Source organism: Mastigoproctus giganteus, chromosome 4 (genome assembly GCF_048544385.1).
Source record: "Mastigoproctus giganteus isolate SK-2022 chromosome 4, ASM4854438v1, whole genome shotgun sequence".
NCBI lineage: Eukaryota > Metazoa > Arthropoda > Arachnida > Uropygi > Thelyphonidae > Mastigoproctus > Mastigoproctus giganteus.
The window spans coordinates 227933349-227958177 of NC_143578.1; the positions used below are offsets into that span (position 1 = coordinate 227933349).

General features: G+C 37.0%; 1 protein-coding gene across 2 annotated transcripts in view; it reads left to right on the forward strand.

Moving 5' to 3' along the window:
• The window catches only part of Sec71 (ADP ribosylation factor guanine nucleotide exchange factor Sec71), a 508300-nt gene that overhangs the window by 271130 nt on the left and 212341 nt on the right, over positions 1–24829 (forward strand). For both annotated transcript variants that reach the window (XM_090371201.1, XM_090371202.1), the window contains exon 25: positions 11858–12009. In XM_090371201.1, the coding sequence (XP_090227327.1) occupies positions 11858–12009 (152 nt within the window). The remainder of the gene's footprint in view (positions 1–11857; positions 12010–24829) is intronic.

The window sequence follows — 24829 nt, forward strand, 5'->3', positions numbered from 1 at the left end:
AGGTTGAATAAATTTAAGGAGGAACTGGACAAGCATTTGATGGGAATGGTGTGATTTTTTTTTTTTTTTTTTTTTTTTGGATGATGCTGCATAAGCTCATACACTTGCTTTCTTGCATCACATGCCACTACTACTACTACTAAGGATGAAAATGCGGAGTTTCTGTAAGTAACAATAGGCTGAATAGGAAATCCAGTTTTATGCAGTTTTACCCGACTGAAAAGTGCAGGAATGTTGAATGTTCTGGCCTACAATTCCTCTAACTGAGACATAGTAATGTAGTCATTTTTTTGATATGTGGTTAACATGTTATTATACTGATTTACCAAATTGGTAAGTAGTACCGGGTCTACTTCAAGATAAGTGAAAGTATCTGATATACTTGAATCTAACTTATTTATCTTATTGTCTGTGTGAATATGAGTGAATTTTATATAGTTCATTTTCTGAATAATGCTTATATAATTTAATATTTATATATAGTAAAAAAAATTTTATATATATATATATATATATATATATATACAGGTGGCCCTCGTTTTGCGCCAGTCCAATTTGTGCCAATCACTAACCACAATGCCTTTTTTTATTTTTGCATTTATTTATTTGCAAAATTTTTATAAATTGAAAGTTTAAAATCGTCAGACAAAATTTATCGGCATCATACTGTGCTATCCACTGTTCCGTGAGTTAGGACAATCTGAGGCAGTCAGCAATTAGCATGTCCATATCAGAGACTAGAAAGATTCCCGCCCTCAAAGTAACCGCTCATGGATGCAGGTAGTAAATGTCCATGCGGTGAACCATTTAGTTGGTTGTTGTTTACACTATTTACACGTGTTGGAAATTTATTATGCTAGAATTTTTTATTAATTGTGCTATTAATAAATTAAATAAAAATAATAGTGATATTCGAATACTAGTGCAATATTCAGAGGATGGAATCTGGTGAAAGCCGCCCTAATGTGTGTAGGACTATGAATATGCCTCCATCAACTATTACTGCAACTAAGAAGAATGCTAATAAAATAAAACAATCGATGCAAAGTGGTAGGTAAAATTTTTAGTGCCCGGAACATAACCCTCTGATTTCCAGTTGACTCCATTATATAAAGGGTTCCATTTGCGCCCCCCCCAGGAACCTAACCCCAATGTAAATCGAGGGCTACTTGTATGTGTATATACACACACACACACACACTGGTGTTTAAAGAAAGTGCATCAACCCTTAAAATTGCAATTGTCATCCAAATAATGTAAGTATATGGTAATATTTCTTACAGATTGCATCAGATAAGATTTACACACATAGGTGATGACATAATATTGCATCACCTTTTTCTTTGCTATATAAGCACGCTCTGCAAGGTTTGCAGTCATTCCTTGCTTGTGTCAGGATGGCGAGTTACGTGCAGTTGACGCCATAAAGAAAGAGTGCCATTGTTGCTTTACGTGAGGAAGGATGTTCTTCCCGTCATATTGCTTACAGGGTGTATTGTAATCAGTCGACAGTGAGTAGATTTCTTTTCAAACTCAATAATACTGGTTCTGCTGATAGGAAAAAAGGAACCGGACGCAAATAAGTCTCTACGCCAAAACAGGGCCGGGTTTTGAATCGCTTATGCCTTAAAAACCATAAAGCTTCTTCTTCTGAGCTGAAAAGAGAATGGGAAGAACATACAGGAGTGGTAGCAAGTGCAGTAACAGTCAGAAGATGCCTTTTCAAAAATGGACTTGTAGCCCTTCGTCCTAAGAGGACGCTCCTCCTCACACAAAAAATGAAAAATACCCGATTAATTTGGTGTAAGGTGCATGTCAAATGGACTCCCAAGCAGTGGAAGTCAGTTATTTTCTCGGATGAGAAGAAATTCAACCTGCATGGCTCTGATGGGAGACAAACGATTTGCCTTAGACGTGAAGAATACCATTCAGACTGTATGGTGTCTACAATGAAATTCCCTACCAGCCAAATTATATGGGGGGGGGGGTGCATTTTGTATCACCTGCAGTTTATAAATGGTTCTGTAAATGCCAGTGGATACCTGGCTATATTGGAAGGCAAATTGCTGCCAACCATTAGAGACCATTTCAACCTGCCAAGTAACTGCATCTTTCAGGACGACTGTGCTCCTTGTCATTGGGCGAAAAGTGTAAGTAGGCACTTCTGTAGTTACTTTAGCTTCATTTCTGCATTAGAAGTTCGACAGTAATGTGTTTACATTTGTTACAGGTGAAAGAATGGTTGGAAGAATGGTCCATTAGAACTGTTAGCTGGGTAGGAAACAGCCCAGACCTAAATCCTCTAGAGAACTGTTGGCATCGTGTGGAATCTGTAGTTTGCCAGAAAGAAACCAAAGACCCTTCGTGAACTTCAGGAAGCCATAATTCGTGTTTGGAACCATGAACTATCAGTTGATTATCTTCAGAAATTGATCTTGTCAATGCCTCAACGGTGTGCTGCTGTCATCAGGGCCAGACAGAGGCAGTTCAACTACTTATTAGTTTGCACCTAGTGAAATTTTCATTTTTTTCTCCATTTAAAATGATAAACTTAAGCAAATTGAGGGCTTCTGATAACATTTCAGCCAGAATTGTCGTGTTTACAAAAATTGTTTTGTATCATTTTGGATTATTTTGAGAGCATCTGTTAAATTTACTTAGCTTTACCTTAACTATTAATAAATATCTTTTGTTTATATTTCTATTTGTGATGCTAGTCATTAATGTAACATACCATCCTGAAAAAGGGTTAGAAATGTGAAATTCCTAGGTGATGCACTTTCTTTGAACACCAGTATATAGTCAACTCTGTAAATCCTAGAACTTGTATCAGCATCACATTTGTCTTCAAGAATCTATGCAAAAATGAGTGGCATTTTTATCTTTATATAATGTTTGTAGGGTTATCTTGTCCTTTAACTCTTTAACTGTGGTGCTGTGATTGCAACTTAAAATATTGAGCCTGCATTAATTAAAAGTACAGGATGAAGATTTATCTTCATCCTGTACTTTTAATGCCTTCCTAAATGTAGACATTTTCTTTTCTATGCCTTCCTAAATGTAGACATTTTTATTTGGTATGTTTTTGAATTTTTATTTATTATTTTCCTAGAGTTTTATAGTCTGATTCCACCTAGCAGGTATAGTTCCACCCTTTTGGTCTACTTTTCAGTCATAGTACCACTAGCATGGGAAACTGTACTGATACTATAAAGCCTAGAATTGCGTGTTTATAGATAAAGTTATTTGTAAAACTGCCCCATGCGATTTGGTAATTATATTAATAGTTTCTAATGGTATTAAAATGTATCATTTTGAAAGTTTCATTTGAAATATTCATTGTTTTGAATAATAAACACATCAACATGGAAAACAACTAGTCAGGTTATAGAGTTTGCCAATATCTTTCTATACATTAAAATAATTTTCCTCCTAGTGATATTTATTCAGCCAATGGGAGAAGAGGGATGCTGGTTACATGGTAATACATAACAAATACTAAAATACGTAACAGAAGCTTGTTTTACTGAGGTAAAACAAACTTCCGGTTTAACATGGTCATGCTAGATAAACCTCGTGCATGCACTTTGTTTATCTAGCATGACCACCCGGTACCATTCTTGATTTGTAACATATGTAACGTATTTATGTACTCATAGCTGAGGAAGAGACACACAGTGCTCAAGGCGCCTCTGTAGCCAGGTGGGAAGGAGCAGCAGTGCGTAGCACACGCTTCTTGATTAGACCGGGGTTCGAGCCCGTCACCACCAAATACGGAGGATGCAGAAAGGTCAGGGAATGACCACCGCATACCCCGGAGCAATATGGCCTTAGTTGCTAATGCTCCTAAAAAAAACCAAATAACAATAACAGTGCTCAAAGCTTCTGTAAGTATTTTATTTTATTTTATCAAAAGAAGCAAGTGCAGCCCCCTAGTTTCCCTTAAAAAATTTGAAATACTGTTGTACTCCAAGTAGAATTCAAAAATTCCATAAATTTTTTCTGGAAAGTGAAAAGAAAGATTATGCCTGTCTGGTGTAATCTTTCTTTAACTCTTTTTCTCTCTCTCTCTCTCTCTCTCTCTCTCTCTCTTAACTACCTTTTTTCTATGGAATTTAATTTCACCGCCATGTTTGTAACAATTAGGGGTACCATGACTGTAGAGTTAACTGTTGTTTGTGGCCAGCAGGATTTAAAATTGCATGGATAATGCAATGGTCTTAATTCTCAGAGCAGAACAAGCTTGTCTTTTCAAAGAGTTGTCTCGGTATTGCACTACTTTCAAACAGCTCTTGAAAAAGTCAATTGGCCATTTGTTCAAAAAACAAAACTGCTACTATGACAGCCTATTTCAGGGCTATCTGGTCTTCATTAGATAGCAGGTGGTCTCTAGTGGAAGGATTAAGCAGTTATCATATAAATGTTTACAGATGCAAATATGGTCATTATTTGCACTTAATATTTATTGAAATGTGCTCTTCTAAAACTGCTTGGCCCTAGACATGCCTTTATAAAACCCCCACCTCCCTTCCCCGAGTATTCTCTAATTCCGTTATTTTCATGAAGTATTACATTGTGAAAATAAAAGGTCTATCTAATCTAGATAATCCCAGAAAAATGTACTATTTGGGTGGCAAATAGTGCATTTTTCAAGAAAGATGATAAGGAAAATTATCAACCAAATTCAAGAAAATTGATAAGGAAAAAGACCTTGGAGTAGTTGTACCAAGCAGTGCAAACAGCTCTGAAAATTTAATGGGCCAAGGACACAAGGTGTGGTTGGAAAGGTTGAAGAGAGAAACAGAGAGAGAATATCCTTTTGTGAACCCAAGATTAGTTGGTTCTCAAAAGGATATTCTCATCAAGTAAACCTGGGTTTCTGTAAATTACAGTAACTATTTGCATAGTGTCCTGATTGAGGTGTATAAAGCTTCAAAAGGACTGGGTAAACAAATGTTGACGTCATATTTACTGTTTCTCAGATGTATACAGTAAGACATAAATTAGAAAAGATGGTTGTAGAATAGATGTGCTGAAATTTGCATTCTGCTGAAGACTAATTGATTGTTGGAATAAACTTCTTAGTATCATGGAAGTGATTAGTTTGATTAAATATAAAGAGGATTTGGATAAGTTATCGTAATGAATGGGCAAATGTAATTTGCATTTTTTTTCCCATCTGGTGCCATAATAGCTTTGCCTTTTTTGCACCAGTTGCCAATATTAATTATACTTTTCACAAAATTTCTACCTATGATGATAACACCCTTTTTTATATAGTTTTAATTTATTCATTATCAAATATTACCCCATATTGGAAACAATAAATTATTATAGTCTGGTATTGGAAAATTTTTATCTGAGAAGATAAAATTGCTGCATCCATATATATTCATCGTGTAATGTTTATTAAATACCTTGAGACAGTAATATTCATCTTATCCTTCATCTTCAGGTATGAGCATGGCATTTATCCACCCAGATCATAAGCTTGAATTTCTTTTAGTCACATTTCATATGCAGTCCCATGTCTATTAGCCTCTCTCTCTCTCTCTGCATAATAAATATTCTGCACGAAGATTTTAAGTTTGGTGTCAAGCACTCCCCAAAAATTCAAAGTAGTGTGTGAATTTTGGGGTTTTAATATAGATCTGTTAGGGCATCAAGATTATTGAAGATAATCTGCATATTTCTTAACTTTATATGAAATAATATTACACAAGGCATTCCTAGAGATAATTTGATCAGTGTACTTTTTCCTAACTTTCTGAGAATGGCACACTGTGATGTGCCATTCTGTACATAAAATTTCTTGTTTTTGATGCAAAATAATGCACCTATGACTCATCTCTTGTTATTCTCTTATATTGTTACATTGTCTGATCAATTAATAATTATTTGTTGGTGACTCTATTGTCAGGGAAACGGGGAACATCCTTTGTAAAAAGGATAGGTGGAATAGGACCAGGGTATGTCTGCCAGGGGCAAAGGTTGATGACGTTGTAGAGCGGATATCATCTTTTAAGGGCACAAAAGGTGATATAGTTGTACACGTTGGCACTAATGATATTAAGAGTAGGAGACCGGCGGAATTACTTAGCAAGTACAGGTCACTGTTGAAAAAAAGCCGTGAATTAGGGTTGAACTTGAAAGTGTCTGCAATTCTGCCCAGACACGATAGGAGGGAGTATATGATGAGAGCCTTGTCGATCAATTCGGCCCTGGAGGGATTGTGCAAGGCTCAAGGGGTAGAATTTTTTTCAGCCTGGACTGTACTTGTTAACAGGAGAGATTGCTTCTACAGGGATGGGATACACTTAAATAGAAAGGGTGCAAGAATTTTTGCTGATGCTGTCGAGGCAGTGTTAGGTGGGTCGGAAAACTGCTAGTTGGGGGGGATACAAGGACTAATAGATTAACAGTAGCCAGTGGCAGAGGTGGAAGTGATTCTTGCACTGCTTCTATTGAAATGAGCAGAAGTCTGAAAAACAAGATGCAGGATATTTCAGAGACTGCTGGTAGTCATTGCGGTACAAGTAAACACATGGGTTGTGTTAGGGTAGCTAAGAATAGAAACAGGTGCATGTATACCTGCGTGTACACCAATGCTAGGAGTTTGGTAAATAAATTTGATGAATTTGAGGTATTGCTCAAAACATCAAAGGCAGATATTGTTGGGATATCAGAGACGTGGTGTCACACAGATATAAGTAATGCGGAACTGGAATTTGGGGAATACAATGTGTATAGAAAGGATAGACAGGACAGGAGGGGAGGAGGGGTTATGCTATTAATTAAGAAACACATAAAGTCCAAGGAAGTGAAGCCAGTCGACATCGATGGACAGGGCAGCGTCGAGTCAGTTTGGTGTGACATAAGCATAGGGAAATCAAAATTGAGAGTAGGAGTGTGCTATAGGCCTAATGACTCTGATGAGTATAATAAGATATTGTACAGGGAAATAGAGTGGGCCAGTAAATCAGAGAGTCTTATAATGGGGGACTTTAATTTCCCAGATATTGACTGGAATTTGTGGGTTGGTCACTCGCACACTAGCAAGGCTTTTGTGGATTTATTGGATGATTGTTTTCTACATCAGCATGTTCGTGAGGCAACAAGAGGGAGCAATACTCTTGATCTCATTATCAGTAGTGATTCTTCATGCATTAAGAACCTGCAGATAAATGAACCACTAGGTGGCAGTGATCACAGTGTGTTGAAGTGGGATTTACTCAAGGAGGTAACTACCATCAGAGGTAAAGGGAAGGGTTTTTGTTTTCATAAAGGCGACTATGATGGTCTGAGACAGTATTTAAATTCTATACAGTGGGACGAACTGATGATGTTACCAACAGCAAACTCAAAATGGGAAGCATTCAAGGAACTAATCTTGGAGGCTACCAGGCTTTACATACCAACTAAGAAATATTGTTCAAGGTTTAGGCCTAAATGGTTGTCAGATGAACTAATGAGACATGTGGCAGAGAAGAAAAATGCATGGGATACATACAAATTAATGGGTGACATGGAAGCCTATGATAGATATAAGTTGGTCTGTAACCAAGTCACAAAGGAGATTAGGCAGGCAAAGGCAGACTATGAAAAATCCTTGGCAAAGGATGCAAAGAAAAACAGAAAAGAGTTCTTTACATACTTGAACTCGAAAAGGAAAGGGATGAATCAGATTGGTCCACTGGATATTGATGGTTCAACAGTTGAGGATCCTGCTCAGGTGGCTAACAATCTAAACGAGTATTTTGCATCTACATTCACGCATGAGGAGTTATTCAGGAAGGAGAATGATGTAGGTAAAGTAAACATTGGCAGTGAGCTGGATGATTTTGTAATAACTGAGAGGAAAGTGGAGGAGTTACTGTTGAAGATAAACACAAAAAAGGCACCCGGGGTGGATGGGATCTATCCAGTTATATTAAAGGAGGCAGCAAAGGAAGTAAGCAAACCCTTAGCCATAATTATGAGAGCTTCCTTGGACTCAGGGGAGGTACCCATAGACTGGAAATGTGCAAATGTGACCCCAATTCACAAAGGAGGTTCAAAGGCTGACACAAGTAATTATAGACCTGTTAGTTTAACTTCTGTTCCAGGTAAATTAATGGAGGCACTGGTTAAAGAAGCACTGCAGGATCATCTAGACAAGAATTCAGTTATAGCTCAGACGCAGCATGGTTTTGTTAAGGGCAGGTCTTGCCTGACCAATTTGATTGGATACTATGATGTAGTCACAAAAGAACTGGATGCAGGGAATAACTTTGATATTATATATTTGGATCTTAGAAAGGCTTTTGATACTGTTGCACATGGAAGACTGCTGCACAAATTGGAGCAGTGTGGCATTGGAGGCAAATTGCTGCTATGGATAAGGGGATGGTTGAGTGGCAGAAGACAGAGAGTGGTAATCAATGGACACTGCTCAATGTGGACTAATGTTATTAGTGGAGTTCCTCAAGGTTCAGTGTTGGGTCCGTTGTTGTTTTCGGTGTTTATGAATGATATTGATGATGGGATATCAAGTTTAATGTCCAAGTTTGCAGATGATACAAAGGTTGGCAGGGTCGTTAAGGACAATACTGACGCTATGCTGCTGCAACAGGATCTGGAAAGGTTGAACAGATGGGGTGAGAGGTGGCAAATGAGGTTTAACATCGACAAATGTAAAGTGCTGCATATGGGAAACAGTAACCCCAGAGCAACGTATCAACTCTGCGGTACTACACTGACAGTGGTGGAGAATGAAAAGGACCTGGGGGTAATTGTGCAGGCAGATATGAAGTTCTCTGAGCAGTGCAGACGAGCTGCAAGAGTAGCTCATGGTGTCTTGTCAATGATATACAGGAATTTTTCTAGCAGGGATAAGGAGGTGATTATTCCCTTGTATAAGGCAATGGTAAGGCCACATCTTGAGTACTGTATACAGGTCTGGAGGCCTCATTTCAAGAAGGATGTAGAGCTGCTGGAACGGGTACAGAGAAGGGCAACAAGATTAGTAAATGGAACAAAGGGTTGCTCTTACGAAGAAAGGCTTAAGTTTTGTAAATTACAGAGTCTGGAGACTAGGCACCGGCGAGGTGATCTGATAGAGGTGTATAAGGCTTTGAATGGTTTGAGCATGCTCAATGCCAATGGGATTCTTCATCTTTCTCAGAATAATCACCTCAGAGGGCATAAATTCAAATTGAGGAAGGACGGATGTCGGATAGATGTGCGGAAATTTGCCTTTGGCCAGCGGGTGGTTGGTTGGTGGAACCGACGTCCATCACTTGTTGTTGAAGTTGATAGCCTAAACAAATTTAAAGCTCAACTGGACAGGTATTTCGAACGAACGGAGGGGTGAAATGGGAGTGGGTTTTTTTTTTTTTTTTTTTTTGGCTGATGCTGAATAAGCTTGCTTTCTTGCATCATATGCCCCTGCTAATGCTAATGCTAATTATACATTTACAGAAAGAAAATAAAGCTCACAAGTAAAAAACCACAAGATAGAGGGGTTTTACAGAAAAAAAAATGCACTTCAGTAGGCTCCTTCAAAAATTGCACTACAAACTTTCATTCTCAGTCACTGACTATATTTCCAGAATTGGAGCTTACAATCCATTATGAATCCTAAGAATTTGACACCTGTAGAGGGAGCTATATGGAGGCTATTTAAAAAAAAAAAAAAGAGTGTATTGAAGATCTTTTGGTTCTTTCCAAAAGAGAAGTTGGCATAGCTTATAAAGCTTCATACTGATCATTTACAGTCTATAAACTATGATAAAAATCATTATTCAGCAAGATCCATAATGTATTACTGAATAATAAATTATTTTATCATGTAAAAGATGAAGGCACACTGAATTGCCACTTTATTGCCATGTTATTAGGTATATCTATCTAATAATAAGTGGGTCCTCCTTTAGTCCTTTTATTATCCTGTTGGAAGAACCCATTCACTGGTGGATACACTGCAGCCATGAAGGGATGCACCTGATCAGAAACAGTTTCCAGGTAACCTATAGCATCCAAATTTTTCTCCACTGGTATCAAGGGTGCCTTATGAAAACACTCATACCATCACACCAGAACACCATGGATTTGTTGTAGCTTGGACTCAGCAAGGTGTTGAAAGTATGCTGATTCAGTTGCTTCCAACAGGTGCTCAATTATATTGAGATCTGGTAAGTGGGGTGGTTGCTGTAATAGGCTGAATTTACTTTGGTGTTCCGGAACTAGTTCTGTACAATTCTGGCCTTGTGATATGGCACGTTATCTTGTTGGAAGAACATTCACTAATGGAGACATGAAGGGATGTGTCTGATCAGAAATAATAAATAATGAATGATTTCTAGATTTGTAACATCCAAATGTTTTTTCATTGGTGTCAATGTGCACTGCAGAAAATACTCCGTACCATTTCGTCACTAACCACCATTCTCTATAATAGGTGAAAACAGCATGATCCATCAGAATGAAAAGAACAAACTGTGATTTGTTGCACCAGTATCATTTTTACAATCCTCTGCTGTCTAGTGTTGAATTCCTTAGCTCATTGTAACCATACTTTCTTGTTTTTTTGCTGACAGGAGTTTGTTTGTTTGTTGTTGGGTTTTATTGGCGCATTAGCGACAAAGGCTATAATGCGCCACAACCAGCTGATATATAAAAATTTTTGTCTGACAGGAGTGGAATTTTGATCATCAGCTGTGATATTCCATCCATGAGTACAGTGAGTTGTGTGTTTTGAAATGCTTCTTTGGCTACCACTGTTGCAGTGGGCTGTTATTTGACCAGCTGACTAGCCTTTCTGTTACCTTGCACAAGTCTTGTTAGCTTCTGTTGGCCTCTTACATCAACAAGCTGTTTTCAACCACGATTGCTATTAACTAAATGTTCTCTTGTTATTGGACTAATCTCAGTGGACAGAGTTATACATGAAAACATTAGAAGGAGGCTGCAGTTTCCAAGATGCTCATGCTGGCATTCTGGTGCCAACAATCATGCCAATTTCAAAATCACTTAAATCTTTCATTCTCCATTCTCCTACTGAATTCCATACATACAGCATCCCTATGTATCTGCCCACCTGCTTTGTATTGCATGATATAAACATATGATGCTGTTACTAAAAGAGTGCTCTGGTTTGTAAAAACAATATGCATACCTAATAAAGTAGTGAATATCAATATGGATAATGTCCACAAAGAAAATGATTCATTCAATGTCTTGCTTAAATGAAAGTAACTTGTTTTTGATGGGGTAACAGATAGTTTGAAATATGAAACGTAACCTGCAAAAGATTGTCATATTATTAGTTTCATCAGATAAACTTGCAGGCTGCACTTCTGAACAGTTGGCAGAAACAACTGATAGAACATGGTCCGAATATGCAGACGGTGTAGTATTGATTATTTCTGATTGATGCTTTCTTTCTTCAGTAAAAATCTTAATTGGATATTTCTTAAAGAAAGGCACAAATAATTAAGCAAAAAAAAAAAAAAAATGGAGCAGAGAGGGAACTGCCTTGTTTGATATATAGATAATTTGGATAAGTTTGATAATTACAGTAATTCAAATCCTGAATTTGTGTGATTGAGAAACCAAACAATAGATCCTGACATCTGGAGATGCATACATATATGGTTACATCAATATTTCAAATTTATTTTGATATCACTTATGCCCCCTTTTGAAATGTATAGTACTTTTAAAAAACATTTAATTTATTATTATTAATATTAATTTATTAATAATATTAATTTATTATTACGTTATTATTATTAAGTATTGATTATTTGGATAATAAGGCTCATGTATTAAATTTTATTCCTTTTTCATATGTTTATATAATGCTTAATTTTTTTAGGTGGGTTGTAGCCCTAATGAGGATGTAGCATTTTTTGCTGTGGATTCTTTACGTCAGCTGTCTATGAAATTCATTGAAAAAGGTGAATTTGCTCATTTTCGGTTTCAGAAAGACTTTCTGCGTCCATTTGAGCACATCATGAAAAGAAATAGGTATGTTTTTCCTTTGCCAGTTATTTTTAAAATAAGCTTTTGCTGTTTCTCCAACATTTGGCTGATACAGTACAGACTACCCTTCTACCTTCTGTGTCAGTAAGATTACATTTTACATTATTATTGCAGAAAAAAATTCTGCAATAATCGTGAATTACTTCAACTCCTCACAAAAAGGGTAATAGCTGTCCAAGAGACTACACCTAGAAAATGATAATAGTAGTGTGTTTACATTTCAAGCTGAAATTACTTGTTATTTTGTTGGCTTACAGTGACAAAGATAATTATTTCAATATCTGTAACTATAATTTTCTTGTTTTTACTTAATTTTTACATTCAGTTCTGGCCGACCGGGCTAGCCGGGTGGGTAAAGTGCCTGCCTGGCAACCCAAAGGTCGCGGGTTTGATTCCCGCCTCGGGCTTGGATCAAAGTATTGCAAAAACCTTGGGAGGTGCATTATGGCCACAGAAGCCTATGCACCAACAACTACCAAAAAAAAAAAAAAAAAAAAACATTCAGTTCTATTCTAACTTATTAAACATTTTTGAAAGAGGTTTTTTAGAGTAAGAAAGATGTTAGCATTTAGTTAACTTTTATGCAAACTGTTGAGAACATTACCATTCCAAAAATATATAATCTGTCATTATATAACAACTCGAAAGAATGAAATATGGAATTTTCTAAATGATGGTTGTGCAGTACAGCCACTCCTCGACTTACATAAGGGTTGTGTTCTGCAAAACTCTCATAAGGCGAAATTTCCCTAGAGGCTTATGCAGCACTCACAACTATGTGCACTGAATTTGATTGAAGCAAAAAGGAAATGTTCAACAAACATATAAATAGAATTATTTATTCAATTTATTTTATCTCACATGCAGGAAAATTTTCAAAAGTGTACAAAATTACAAGTGTGCAATACAAAAATTTTACCTTAACTTTGTGGAAACCAGCACAATGCTTGAACCACCTGTTGTTTGCCATGAATTTGGCTTTGGGTTAGCTGTACTTATCCTTAATATATTCATAAATACTTTTGCTTGAATGGCCATTAGACTCAGGGGAACTTGCTTCTGAATATGATTTTCTATCCATATTATTAATAGCTTTTCCATCTTCGATATAGCACTCGAACACCGTTTTGTGATCACTATTGACCTTTTAAATATATTGATCCTTTAACATGCTCTTTTATACATGCACTGCCCTTTAAAAAACATTCACTGTTGAAGCAACAAGACCTAATTCCCATGCAATAGATGGACACCACTTGCACTTTCCATTGGTCGCTTTCCCTTCATCATTGTAATAAGTAAATGGGAATGAAGAGAAGATTCTGAAAATTTATTTATGTTTTTTATAAGATTGACGATTTCAGTGAAAGGGAAACATATTTCACCATAATAACATAAAAACCCACGGAATTCCAGTTATCGGTATTATCACAAATGTAATAAGATTGAGTTTATTACCACTTTATAATAGATTGCACTAATAGAAAAGCCCAATAAACCAGAAAGGGCAAATTGTTTTTATTGTTTTATGGTCGTGGCCTCCAGAAATGTGCTTTAGAAAAATAGCACAAAGGCATTCAAAATTGATTCTTATTACCGAACATATGATAACAATGAAAGTGCAGTGCATTCTATGGCCTGCCCGTGTTGGCCGCTTGTTTTGTTTTTGCATCCTTTAGTTAAAAGTGATTTTTATGTTGTGCTTATTTGACATAAATTTATATAAAATACAATTTCCATTATAAAAATGATCTTTTAGAGAGATAATTAGCTTAGTTATATAGCAAAAATTTCAACTTCTGAGGTCTTGGAATGAATTACCAAAAAAAAAAAAAAAAAGCAATGTGTTACTGGGTTCACATTACCATATTTTCACAATATCTCCATTTATTCCTACGGAGATGCAAAATATGTTTCCATTTTTCCCCCCCTCCAGTTTGCATCAGCCAGCAAAAACTTACGTAAAGTTGAATTTATGTAAGTTGGGAGTGCCTATATATTTTATGACATCAAGTAAAGTCTATTGTACAAGAGTAACTAATTTGAACAGTGAGTAAGTGTATTAATGCACAGTAGACAATCTATATTCAAGATGGCCTTGTGTCAGTTTTAAAGGCTGAATATACCTACATTGTATAATTAATTTCTAATCTTAATGACTTGTTACACTAACGCTTCCTGACCAGTTAAATGTGAATTATAGAAAATTATAATGGATTTTGTGATTCTGTTTTTTATCTCTGTAACATTGATCTTTTTTAAATTATATATCTAAATTACCACTCTTATACTACGTGGAGTTTTAATTTATTTTATTTAGGTGTTACCTAAACTAATATACAGTGAGTAGTGTTTCAGGTATCTTGCCAATACCCATCATCAGACCTTGATGTTGGGAGACAAAAATAACTTATATTTTACATTGAACAGATCTAAATAACAATCAACTAAAATGTATTTACATATGATCAATTCTAATTTACAAAAAATAGATAAAGTTCTAGTTTATAATAACAAATTAACAGGCCCTGAGTGCCAAGCGATAGTTCCCAAGCGATCTTTATAGTGCGTTATCTAGCGTTTTTCTTAGAGTGAGCACTAGTGCTTTCATAAACTCTCCACCGCTCGCAACGTCACTGCTGACCGCTCGCAACGTCACTGCTTCCCTCGCTGAGCAACGTCACTGCTTCAACGCTAGCAACGTTACTGCTAACCCCGCTTGCAACGTTACTGCTATCGCTAGCATCGTACTGCTCTCCTATTCTTCTGATCGCTTGGCCACTAGTTGGCACCGCTCCTGCCTCCACGTGGCGGGGTCGGAAACCTGGGAGAAGGCAGCTCCTCTCCCGGGGCGAAAAGGAGCAACAATGGATTGCGACGAATATCTACCACTAGAGCCAACAGGCTCTCAACATATTGACACCCGTAGAAGGGAACATGATCCAAGTCTCTCAAAAAGAATGAGAACAGATTCTAGCAAACCAGAACCATCAGCTTTTCTGATAATGCATTCACTATCGAATCAACCAGTAAGCATATTGTCTCCCTTTGTCATTCAAAGATGTCTTGAAAACTCAGCAGGAACACCAAAAATGGCAAAAAGACTCCAGTCAAGAGATCTATTAATTGAAACCACGCAGGCAAGACACTCTGAACTGTTATTGAAACTTTCAACTATAAGCGGAATCCCAATTAAAGTCACCCCGCATAATACACTGAACTCCTCCAAAGGAGTTATAAGTGAGTGGGATTTACTAAACGTCACCGAAGAGGAAATAGTTACGGAATTACAAGAACAAAAAGTAACACAAGCAAGGCGAATCATGATCAGGAAGGACGATAAACTAGTTCCAACACGAAATATCATATTGACCTTTAGTACACCAAATTTACCCACTCAGTGAAAGCAGGCTACCTCCACTGCCGAGTCCGGGCATACATTCCAAATCCCTTAAGGTGTTTCAAATGCCAAAAATTTGGTCATTCTCAAACAACATGCAGAGGAGAAATTACATGTCCTAATTGTGGTTCGAAAAATCATTCTCAAACAGATTGTACTGCAAAATCTCCAGAGTGCCCAAACTGTAAGAATGATCACCCAGCTTATTCAAAATCATGTGATCTGTGGAAAATGGAAAAAAAGATACAGAAGTTTAAGATTGAAAACAAAGTATCATATCAAGAAGCAAGAAGACAAGTCAAGGTAACAATGCCAAAATGCAGCTATGCTACTGCTACCCAAAACTGTCAAGCTGTTGCTATCCAAACAGAAGTGTCAATCCCTCCTAACACATCCATTGCAGAATGGGCACGATCTGTACTTTTGACAAATCAGCCCGCTAACAAACCTGTTTCAATCGACGAAATAAACAATACTCCACTCTCAGTTCCATCTAAAATTACGTCAATTGATAAATTACGAAGGAAACCACAAAGGAAACGCGCCACTGAATTGCAACAACCTAATTCAAGCAGCATGGACAGCGAAGCTGTAAATGCACAAGAGGAAACAATCCTTGATCTTCATGCAGAAGATGACATGGAAACTGGATGTTCATCTACTGGTACCGATGAGGTAGAAGGGAGTACAGAATACGGACGCCCTTTTTTTCCAAGAAAGGATAAGATAAAACATGATCGTCAAAAGCAAACTGCTCCATCTTACAAGAAACAGACAGAATCATCTTCCCTCTCTAAAACCAAATAATGATGTACATCGTACAATGGAATTGCAGAGGTTTACGCAGTAATACCGATGATATATATGATTTGATCTCGCAATATAATCCGGTAGCCATTTGCTTGCAAGAGACTTACTTAAATCCAAAGGTAACTTATTCAATTAAACATTTTACAGTCTATAGAAAAGATAGAATTAGTTCAAGCCATGCACATGGTGGAGTTGCAATTTTAGTGAATTGTAAATTTCCAGCAAGAAACATCCCTCTTCAGACCCACTTAGAAGCCGTTGCAGTTCGTGTAGCAATGGGAAAAACAATAACTGTCGTCTCGTTGTACCTTCCACTTAACAATATTTACACGTTTCAAGAATTAGAAGATCTTATAAAACAAATACCATCTCCTTTTTGTCTTCTTGGTGACCTAAATGCACATCATCCGCTATGGGGATCTGCTCACATGGATAATAGAGGGTACTTGCTAGAAAAGCTCATAGACCAAGTGAACCTAACTTTGCTAAACACTGGTCAAAACACCTACACTCATCTCTCCACGGGATGTATGTCGGCAATTGACTTGTCTATTTGTTCCCCTGAGTTACTTCCTATTATTGATTGGACGGTTTTAAATGATCTGCACAACAGTGATCACTTCCCAATAATATGCAGAATCCAAACAACGCAGACACCTTGCCCTGATCATTGGGTATTATGGAAATTTTCTAAAGCAGATTGGGAAAAGTTTTCTGTCTCCCTCTCCTTTGATAGCCAATTGATACAACTAGGGTCCATTGATGATGTCACCGAGCACATTACCAAACAAATAATAGCAGCAGCTTCCAAAGCAATACCAACGTTTTCTGCTTCCAAACACAGAAATCTTAGACATTGGTGGAATGATGCTTGTACCATAGCGAAAAAGGAAAAAAATAAAGCCTGAAATCTGTTCCATAAGTATCCAACCACCCACAACCTAATTCAGTTTAAAAGGCTTAAGGCAAAAGCACGACAAATTAGAAGACAAGCCAAAAAAGAATCATGGATACAGTTTGCGTCTTCTATCACAAAAGACACCAGCAGTAAAATCATTTGGAAAAAAATTCGACAACTAAATGGTAAATTTTTACCGGTTTCTGCTCCAATTTTAACCAAGAACGGACAAGAAATATCTTCACCACAAGAAATAGCCAACGCGCTTGCAGAGACTTTCTCCGAAACTTCTGCCAATACTGCTTATGATACTTCCTTTCTACAAACTAAAGCCATAGCAGAAAAATATAAGATAAATTTCCAAACTACCCAGTTTCTAGCCTACAATCAACCTTTCCGTCTTTGTGAACTCCAAACAGCAATAAACAGATCACCAAATAGCGCTGCTGGAGCTGATGGAATCTATTATGTAATGCTAAAACATCTAAACAATATATCTCTGAATTTGCTAATAACATTCTTTAATCGGATCTTCCTTGAAGGTGTATATCCCTCTACCTGGCATCACGCTGTTATTCTAGCCTTTCCCAAATCAGGAAAAGATCAATCACTCACACAAAATTATCGACCAATATCCCTCACCAGTTGCCTGGGTAAAACTCTAGAAAAGATGATACACAGGCGACTTACCTGGGTTCTTGAAACTGAAAAGCTGCTACACAACAATCAATTTGGATTTCGACAAAACAGATCCACTTTAGATCTCATGGTGAAAGCAGAGACTAATATCCGTAATGCTTATGTGAGAAATGAACACCTTGTAATGGTAAGTTTGGACATTGAAAAGGCTTTTGACACAACCTGGAGGTATGGCATATTGCGAGAACTTTATTCCCTAGGATTGCGAGGACATTTACCGAAATTTATTCAAAACTTTCTCCAAAATAGAACTTTTCAGGTCCATTATCAAACAGTACTTTCTCGAATTTATAACCAAGAAGAAGGTGTCCCACAAGGGTCAATACTTAGCGCTACTCTTTTTTCACTCAGGCTGAACACTATAACCCACAACATTCCCAATACTGTCGAATTATACATGTACGCTGATGATCTCACTCTATCTTGCAGTTCAAAAAATATTCATACTATTGAAAGACAGCTGCAACTCTCCATAAATAAGCTAGAAATATGGACACAGCAGAATGGATATCGTATGTCAGAACAAAAAACTGTTGCAATTCACTTCTGCAAAAAACGCAAGCTGCATCCGGAACCGGAACTACGGCTAAAGAACCACCTGATACCACTCACCAGTAATCTTCGTTTCCTAGGTTTAATGTTGGACACCAAACTTAACTTTGTTTCTCACATAACATATCTCCGAACAGTATGCTTAAAGAAACTAAATATTCTTCGGTCCATTTCTGCCATGAAATGGGGTGCTGATAGATACTCTCTCCTACATCCGTATCGTGCTCTTATCAGGTCCCGATTAGATTATGGAGCTGTTGTCTATGACTCTGCTAGGAAAAGTGCACTAACCAGACTGAACACCATCCAACACAGTGCCCTTCGTACTTCGCTAGGAGCCTTTAGAACATCCCCTGTCCAGAGTCTCTATGTAGAGGCGTATGAACCTCCACTTCACCTTAGAAGGAAAATGCTGCTCCTTAATTATGCAGCCAAAATTCAAAGCCTTCCAGCCCATCCTGTTCGACCATTGCTTCTCAACCCTGATTGGATCACGTTCTACAACAGCAAAGTTACAGAAAATAGACCCACTGGTATTCGGTTAAAAGAATTGATACATGCCTGGGACATAAACTTTGACAATATGCTCCAAGAGAAAGATGTACCTGATCCACCCTGGTCTGTAACTCTCCCTCACTGTGATAACTATTTTCAGCAATGGGGAAAAAAATCCCTGCCATATGAAAGTATTAAACAGCTACATAAAGACCATGCCCTCAGCAATGCTCAACGCTGTATAATATATACAGACGGTTCGAAAACAGACTCTTCTGTTGGTGCTGCAGCTGTTTTTTCCACTTTTACGCTTTCAATATCATTACCAGTTGAGTGTAGCAGTTACACTGCAGAATTATACGCAATAAAATTAGCCCTAGAAAATATAAACACTTCCCACAATACTAGCAGTATAATATACACAGATTCCATGAGTGCAGTATCCGCTTTGGACAATAAACTTTCAATATCGCATCCCGTCATAAAACAAATTTTTTCCTGCTTAAACCACCTACGAAGTAAGAATCATGCAGTGCTATTTTGCTGGATCCCAGGGCACTCTGGTATCACAGGTAACGAGAGAGCAGATCAGGCAGCCAAACAACCAAACAGTGAAATACCATCACATTACCAAGTACCATACGTAGATTATTTGAAGCACATTAAAAAAATCAATACAATCCAGTGGTCTGAAATCTGGAGGTCACAAACGAACAACAAATTGCTTGAAATCAAAGAGAAACCAGCACTATGGAAATCTAGCTTAAGAAAAAACAGACAAGAAGAGGTTGTGCTAGCAAGATTACGCATAGGGCATACACATCCAACCCATATATATCTACTCAAGCAGGAGGTCCCACCTCAATGCACTCATTGTGCTATACCACTTACCGTCAAGCATATACTCTTAGATTGTAAGCAGTATTCTTATTTCCGAAAAAATAGTTTCCCTTCACTGTCACAACTGAAAGAGCCTCTATCACTTGCCCATATTATTGGAAACAATGCGAATTTAAAAGAACTATTTACCTTTCTTAAGCAGATACAAATATAGGATTTTCTATGATTACAAACTGGAACCAAATTTTATATAAAAACATGTCATAAGAACAGGCACATTTTGGCCCTAGTTGCCCTTGTGCCCAAAAATACCAATACCAATACAAATTAACAATTAGCATATCTAAGTTATGATTACGATCTAAAGGAACAATTCTATAATTCAGTTATGTTACAATGAGCTATTTTTAGTTGCAATTACGGTTAACCTATTTTTAATTAAATAAATAAACTTCTTACCTGCTGACCGATACCTTCTGCCTGACGCTCAGACCTAAATGGGCAAGAGGCTCCGTCGTCAGCAATAAATTTTTTATAGGTAAGGTATTCATATAGTTAGCCAATAAGAATAGAGCTGGTTGCCTATCCTGAATCCAGGGGCTTGTGCGGTGACCTTTGTTCTCTTGCTCTAGTTCTGGTGTAGAGGATACCTGTGTTGACCTTTGCTCATCAGGTGTGTAGGCTGTTTCTGGCGTCTGGAAGAGGGTGTATGCTGTTTGCTCCTCTGGTTGATTTGTTTCTTTTTCTTTCCTGGGACCTCATTTCTTCACTTATTTTTTCTTTAAAGAGATGAATATACTACAGACAAAATTCCCTAACCATATTATAACATTGAGCAATAACCATTGCATGATGGAAATGTTTGGTGAGTGAAACTAAAGTTACAGAGATGTAATTTTAGGTCTAGGTCTCTGGGTAAAGCTGTACAATTGTAAAGCTGAAAATATAACTCTCCAGTAGTATTTTCAGCTTTAAATTCAGAATAGACTAATAATTCCTATTCTCTGTTGCATAAGTAATGCCTTTACCAAATCCTTCAAATAAACTTCACTTTGTATAATTGTCTGTGATAATATGTACAAATTTTACTCACTGTTTTATGTTCACCGTGAGTAAAAGTATACTGACTATTATACTCACATTGAACGCAAAACTTTTGATATTATTTTCTTCATACAAATTATCTCTTCCATATTTTTTGTGTTGAAAAGCATGTCCATATTTACCATAAATTATGTTGAAATTGAATAATTCCCACCCCATAAATATTGAGTAGAATTCTTTGTTTTCAGATATGAAGTTCTCTGAGCAATGCAGACAGGCTGCCAGGGCAGGTCATGGGGTTTTGTCAATGATATATAGGAATTTTGCTAGCAGGGAAAAGGAGGTGATTATCCCTCTGTATAAGGCAATGGTCAGGCCACGCCTTGAGTACTGCGTACAGATCTGGAGACCTCATTTTAGGAAGGATGTAGATTTACTTGAGCGGGTACAGAGAAGGGCAACAAGATTGGTGAGGGGAATGAAGGGATCCTCTTACCAAGAGAGGCTTAAGTTCTGCAAATTGCAGTGGCTGGAGACTAGGCACCTGCACGGTGATCTGATTGAGGTATATAAGGCCTTGAATGGATTGAGCACGCTGAATTCTGATGGGATCCTTCCACTTGTTCAGATTATGAACCTAAGGGGGCATAAATTCAAATTAAGAAAAGACAGATGTAGAATAGATGTGCGGAAATTTGCCTTTAGCCAGCGGGTGGTTAATTGCTGGAATAAACTTCCATCTGTCGTTGTGGAAGTTGATAGCTTGAATAAATTTAAGGAGGAACTGGACAGGCATTTGGAGGGAATGGTGTGATTTTTTTTTTTTTGGCTGATGCTGCATAAGCTCATACATTTGCTTTCTTGCATCACATGCCACTACTACTACTACTACAATTATGACACTGTTTTGAATTAGGGACAGCTAAACTTAGTCATTGCAAAAATGTCTATTTAGAAAGTTTTTGAGAAAAACAAACTTTTATGCAAAGTTCTTTCCACAGATAAGTTTGTGGTTCTTTAGTTTGGCTATTCATGATGCATTGATGTAGAGGTAAGAGTTGAAGGGAATATTTTTCTTCCTTTCTTTCTGTTATACCAGAAGAAAAAAAAGCAGGAGGCAAAGTGTCCTTTTAAACTTTGACTCTCCCCACACCCTTAACTATTTAACTTCAAACATGTAAAATGCATTTAATAAACATTCTACTGTTATTGCGTGTGTGTGTACTTAGTTAATTTTAATATAACTTTATGTACATTTAATAGATATTTAATGAACATAGTTTTTTTAGCAAACTGCCTCAAATGAGTTTTGTTATATTAGGAGTGCTGGCTGGCTTGATATAATTATATTAGATATTTTAATTATTTATTTTTGTTGCATAGCATAAACCTGTGTACTCACTACAGGGTTAAGGAAAACATGAAACAAAAATAAATAATTAAAATATCTAATATAATTATATCAATTAGTTAAAAGAAAAGGATTACCTCAATGATGTCTTGTAGAACACTTTGGTGCTGATACTCTCCATTGTTGAAACAACTACACGAATAGTTTACATGTATTCCACGCCCTCGTAGACAGAATCAATGATCCAATGCACCACGGAATTGGAGGCCAACAAACCCCAAGCCCGACCCCAAAATATATCGAATCATCAACCCTAATCCTTGAGTGAGAGAATACAATGCATCCATATTTTAAAAAAATTAAATGTTTTGAAACCAAATAAATAATGAATCCACACTTGTTCAACACTTTGAAAACAAATATTAAAACATAAAATACATAACAACATGAACAATCCTCTGAAACATTAAGAAACTAAGGAATTTTGTTACTTCCCTGAAAGCAGACGGGGCTTTTCGACCAGGGTCATGATTACAGGAAAGTGAAACTGCGGGTGGGACAAAATCCACGGATTTTGTCTCACCTGTGATCATGACCCTGGTTGAAAAGCCCCGTCTGCTTTCAGGGAAGTAACAAAATTCTTTAGTTTCTTAATGTTTCAGAGGATTCTTGATTTTTTTAAAGAAGTCCTTATGTGCTGTAATGTAATAACTAGATCGTATGTATAGCTTAGCTTAATTTTCAGCACTCACCTCATAGTAATCCGCTTAGCTGGTGGAGAGTTTTACCACATACATAGTGGTTATAGGATTCTAATACTTTACAGGGATTATGGGTTTAAAATTAAGTTATGGGCTATAAAAAAATTTTTAAGAAAGGAAAGTGCATCCATGGTTGCCTAATTAAATTAAATTAAATGAAGAGAAAAAAAAGAGAAAAGGAAAATATAAGCTAATAATCGTGCACGAGCGACTTTCGAGTTTCCTCGTCTTCAGTAAGCTATAGTGGGGGGGGGGGGGGGAGCGCGCTTCTGTTATATACGGGTTGGGTTCCCGAAATGCATTTCAGTGCACGTGGAAACTTAATACGTGCTAAATTCCAAATGGGGGAGAAATTGGCGGGAATCTTTTTGTTTAACACGTTGAGTGATGTATGGCGCTTAAACCAATCAATAACGAGGGCTTCGTTTTCAAGGATTTTGTAGCTAGAATTTAATTTAATTACTGTGATGGCTGAATCGACGAGTGGGTTGTGATTTTGAGATTGGACGTGTTGTGTTAGTTCTGTACTACTTGCTGAATTAGTTTTGAAGCTATTAAAGTGGTAGTATGCACGCGTGTTGGAAATTTTTGATGTCCCAAATTTTGCTGTTGTACTGCCTATGTAACATGCTTGGCAATCTGATTGGCATCTGATCAAATATATAATGTTGTTGTAATCTTGTGTCTCGTACTCGTGTGTTCTCTTGTATGAATTGAATTTGGAACTTAATTTGTTATAAGATGTGAATATTAATTTGATATCTGTATTTTTAAAAATCTGTTGAAGTCTTCTAGCGTATTGTTGATGATATGGGAGCGCGATAAGGGGTTTATGTATCTTATTCTTGTTCACATGGTTAATAATTTTGTTTGGGTTATTAGTGTTATTATGAACTTTGGTCATGGTTTCTTTTATTAGTTGTGGTGGGTATTTTCTGTCGATGAATTTTTTGGTGAGGTATTGAAATTCTACAGATAGGTCTGTTTGTGTGTGGCTATATTTTACAGCGTTGTATATCTGGTTGTATAGAGCTGCTTTTTTGATGTATAGAGGGTGGTGTGAGTGGTAATGTAAGAATTTACCTGTATGTGTGTTTTTTCTGTATATTTTGGTGCCTAAAGATGTGTTTATTTTGTATACAGTGAGGTTTAGAAATTTTATTATCGTTTTCTACTTCGAGGGTAAATTTGAGACTTTCATGTGTTGTGTTAAAGGTGTTCAGTAAAGTATCAATGGTGGTTCTGTTGCCTATTAAGAGGACGTCATCTGCATACCTCATGTATAGTTTAATTCCTGGGGGAAAGGGTTGGAGAATTTTTTCTTCGATAGATGCGAGGTAGATCTCAGATAAAGGGGCAGAGATACCAAGGCCCATGGGAAGGCCGAAAATTTGTTCGTAGACGTTATTTTGAATTTAAATTGTCTGGCGTCAAGTAACAGTGATGTGAGTTCTAAAATATCATTAATGTTTAAGTCGGTACGTTTTGTTAATGATTAATAGTTCTTTGATTAATGTCGTCTTTGATTAATAGTTCTTTAAGGGCCAGTAGCATGGATTCGATGTGCACGTTTGTGTATAGGGAGACGACGTCGAAGGACGCGAGAATATCGTTTTGAGATATGGTTATGGAAGTTATATATCTCGGTTCAGGGTCTACAATACTAAACAAGCACACGAATATATAACTTCATAACCATATCTGAAAATGATATTCTTGCGTCCTTCGACGTCATCTCCCTATACACAAACGTGCACATCGAATCCATGCTACTGGCCCTTAAAGAAATATTAATCAAAGACGACACATTAACAAAACGTACCGACTTAAACATTAATGATATTTTAGAACTCACATCACTGTTACTTGATGCCAGACAATTTAAATTCCAAAATAACGTCTACGAACAAATTTTCGGCCTTCCCATGGGCCTCGGTATCTCTGCCCCTTTATCC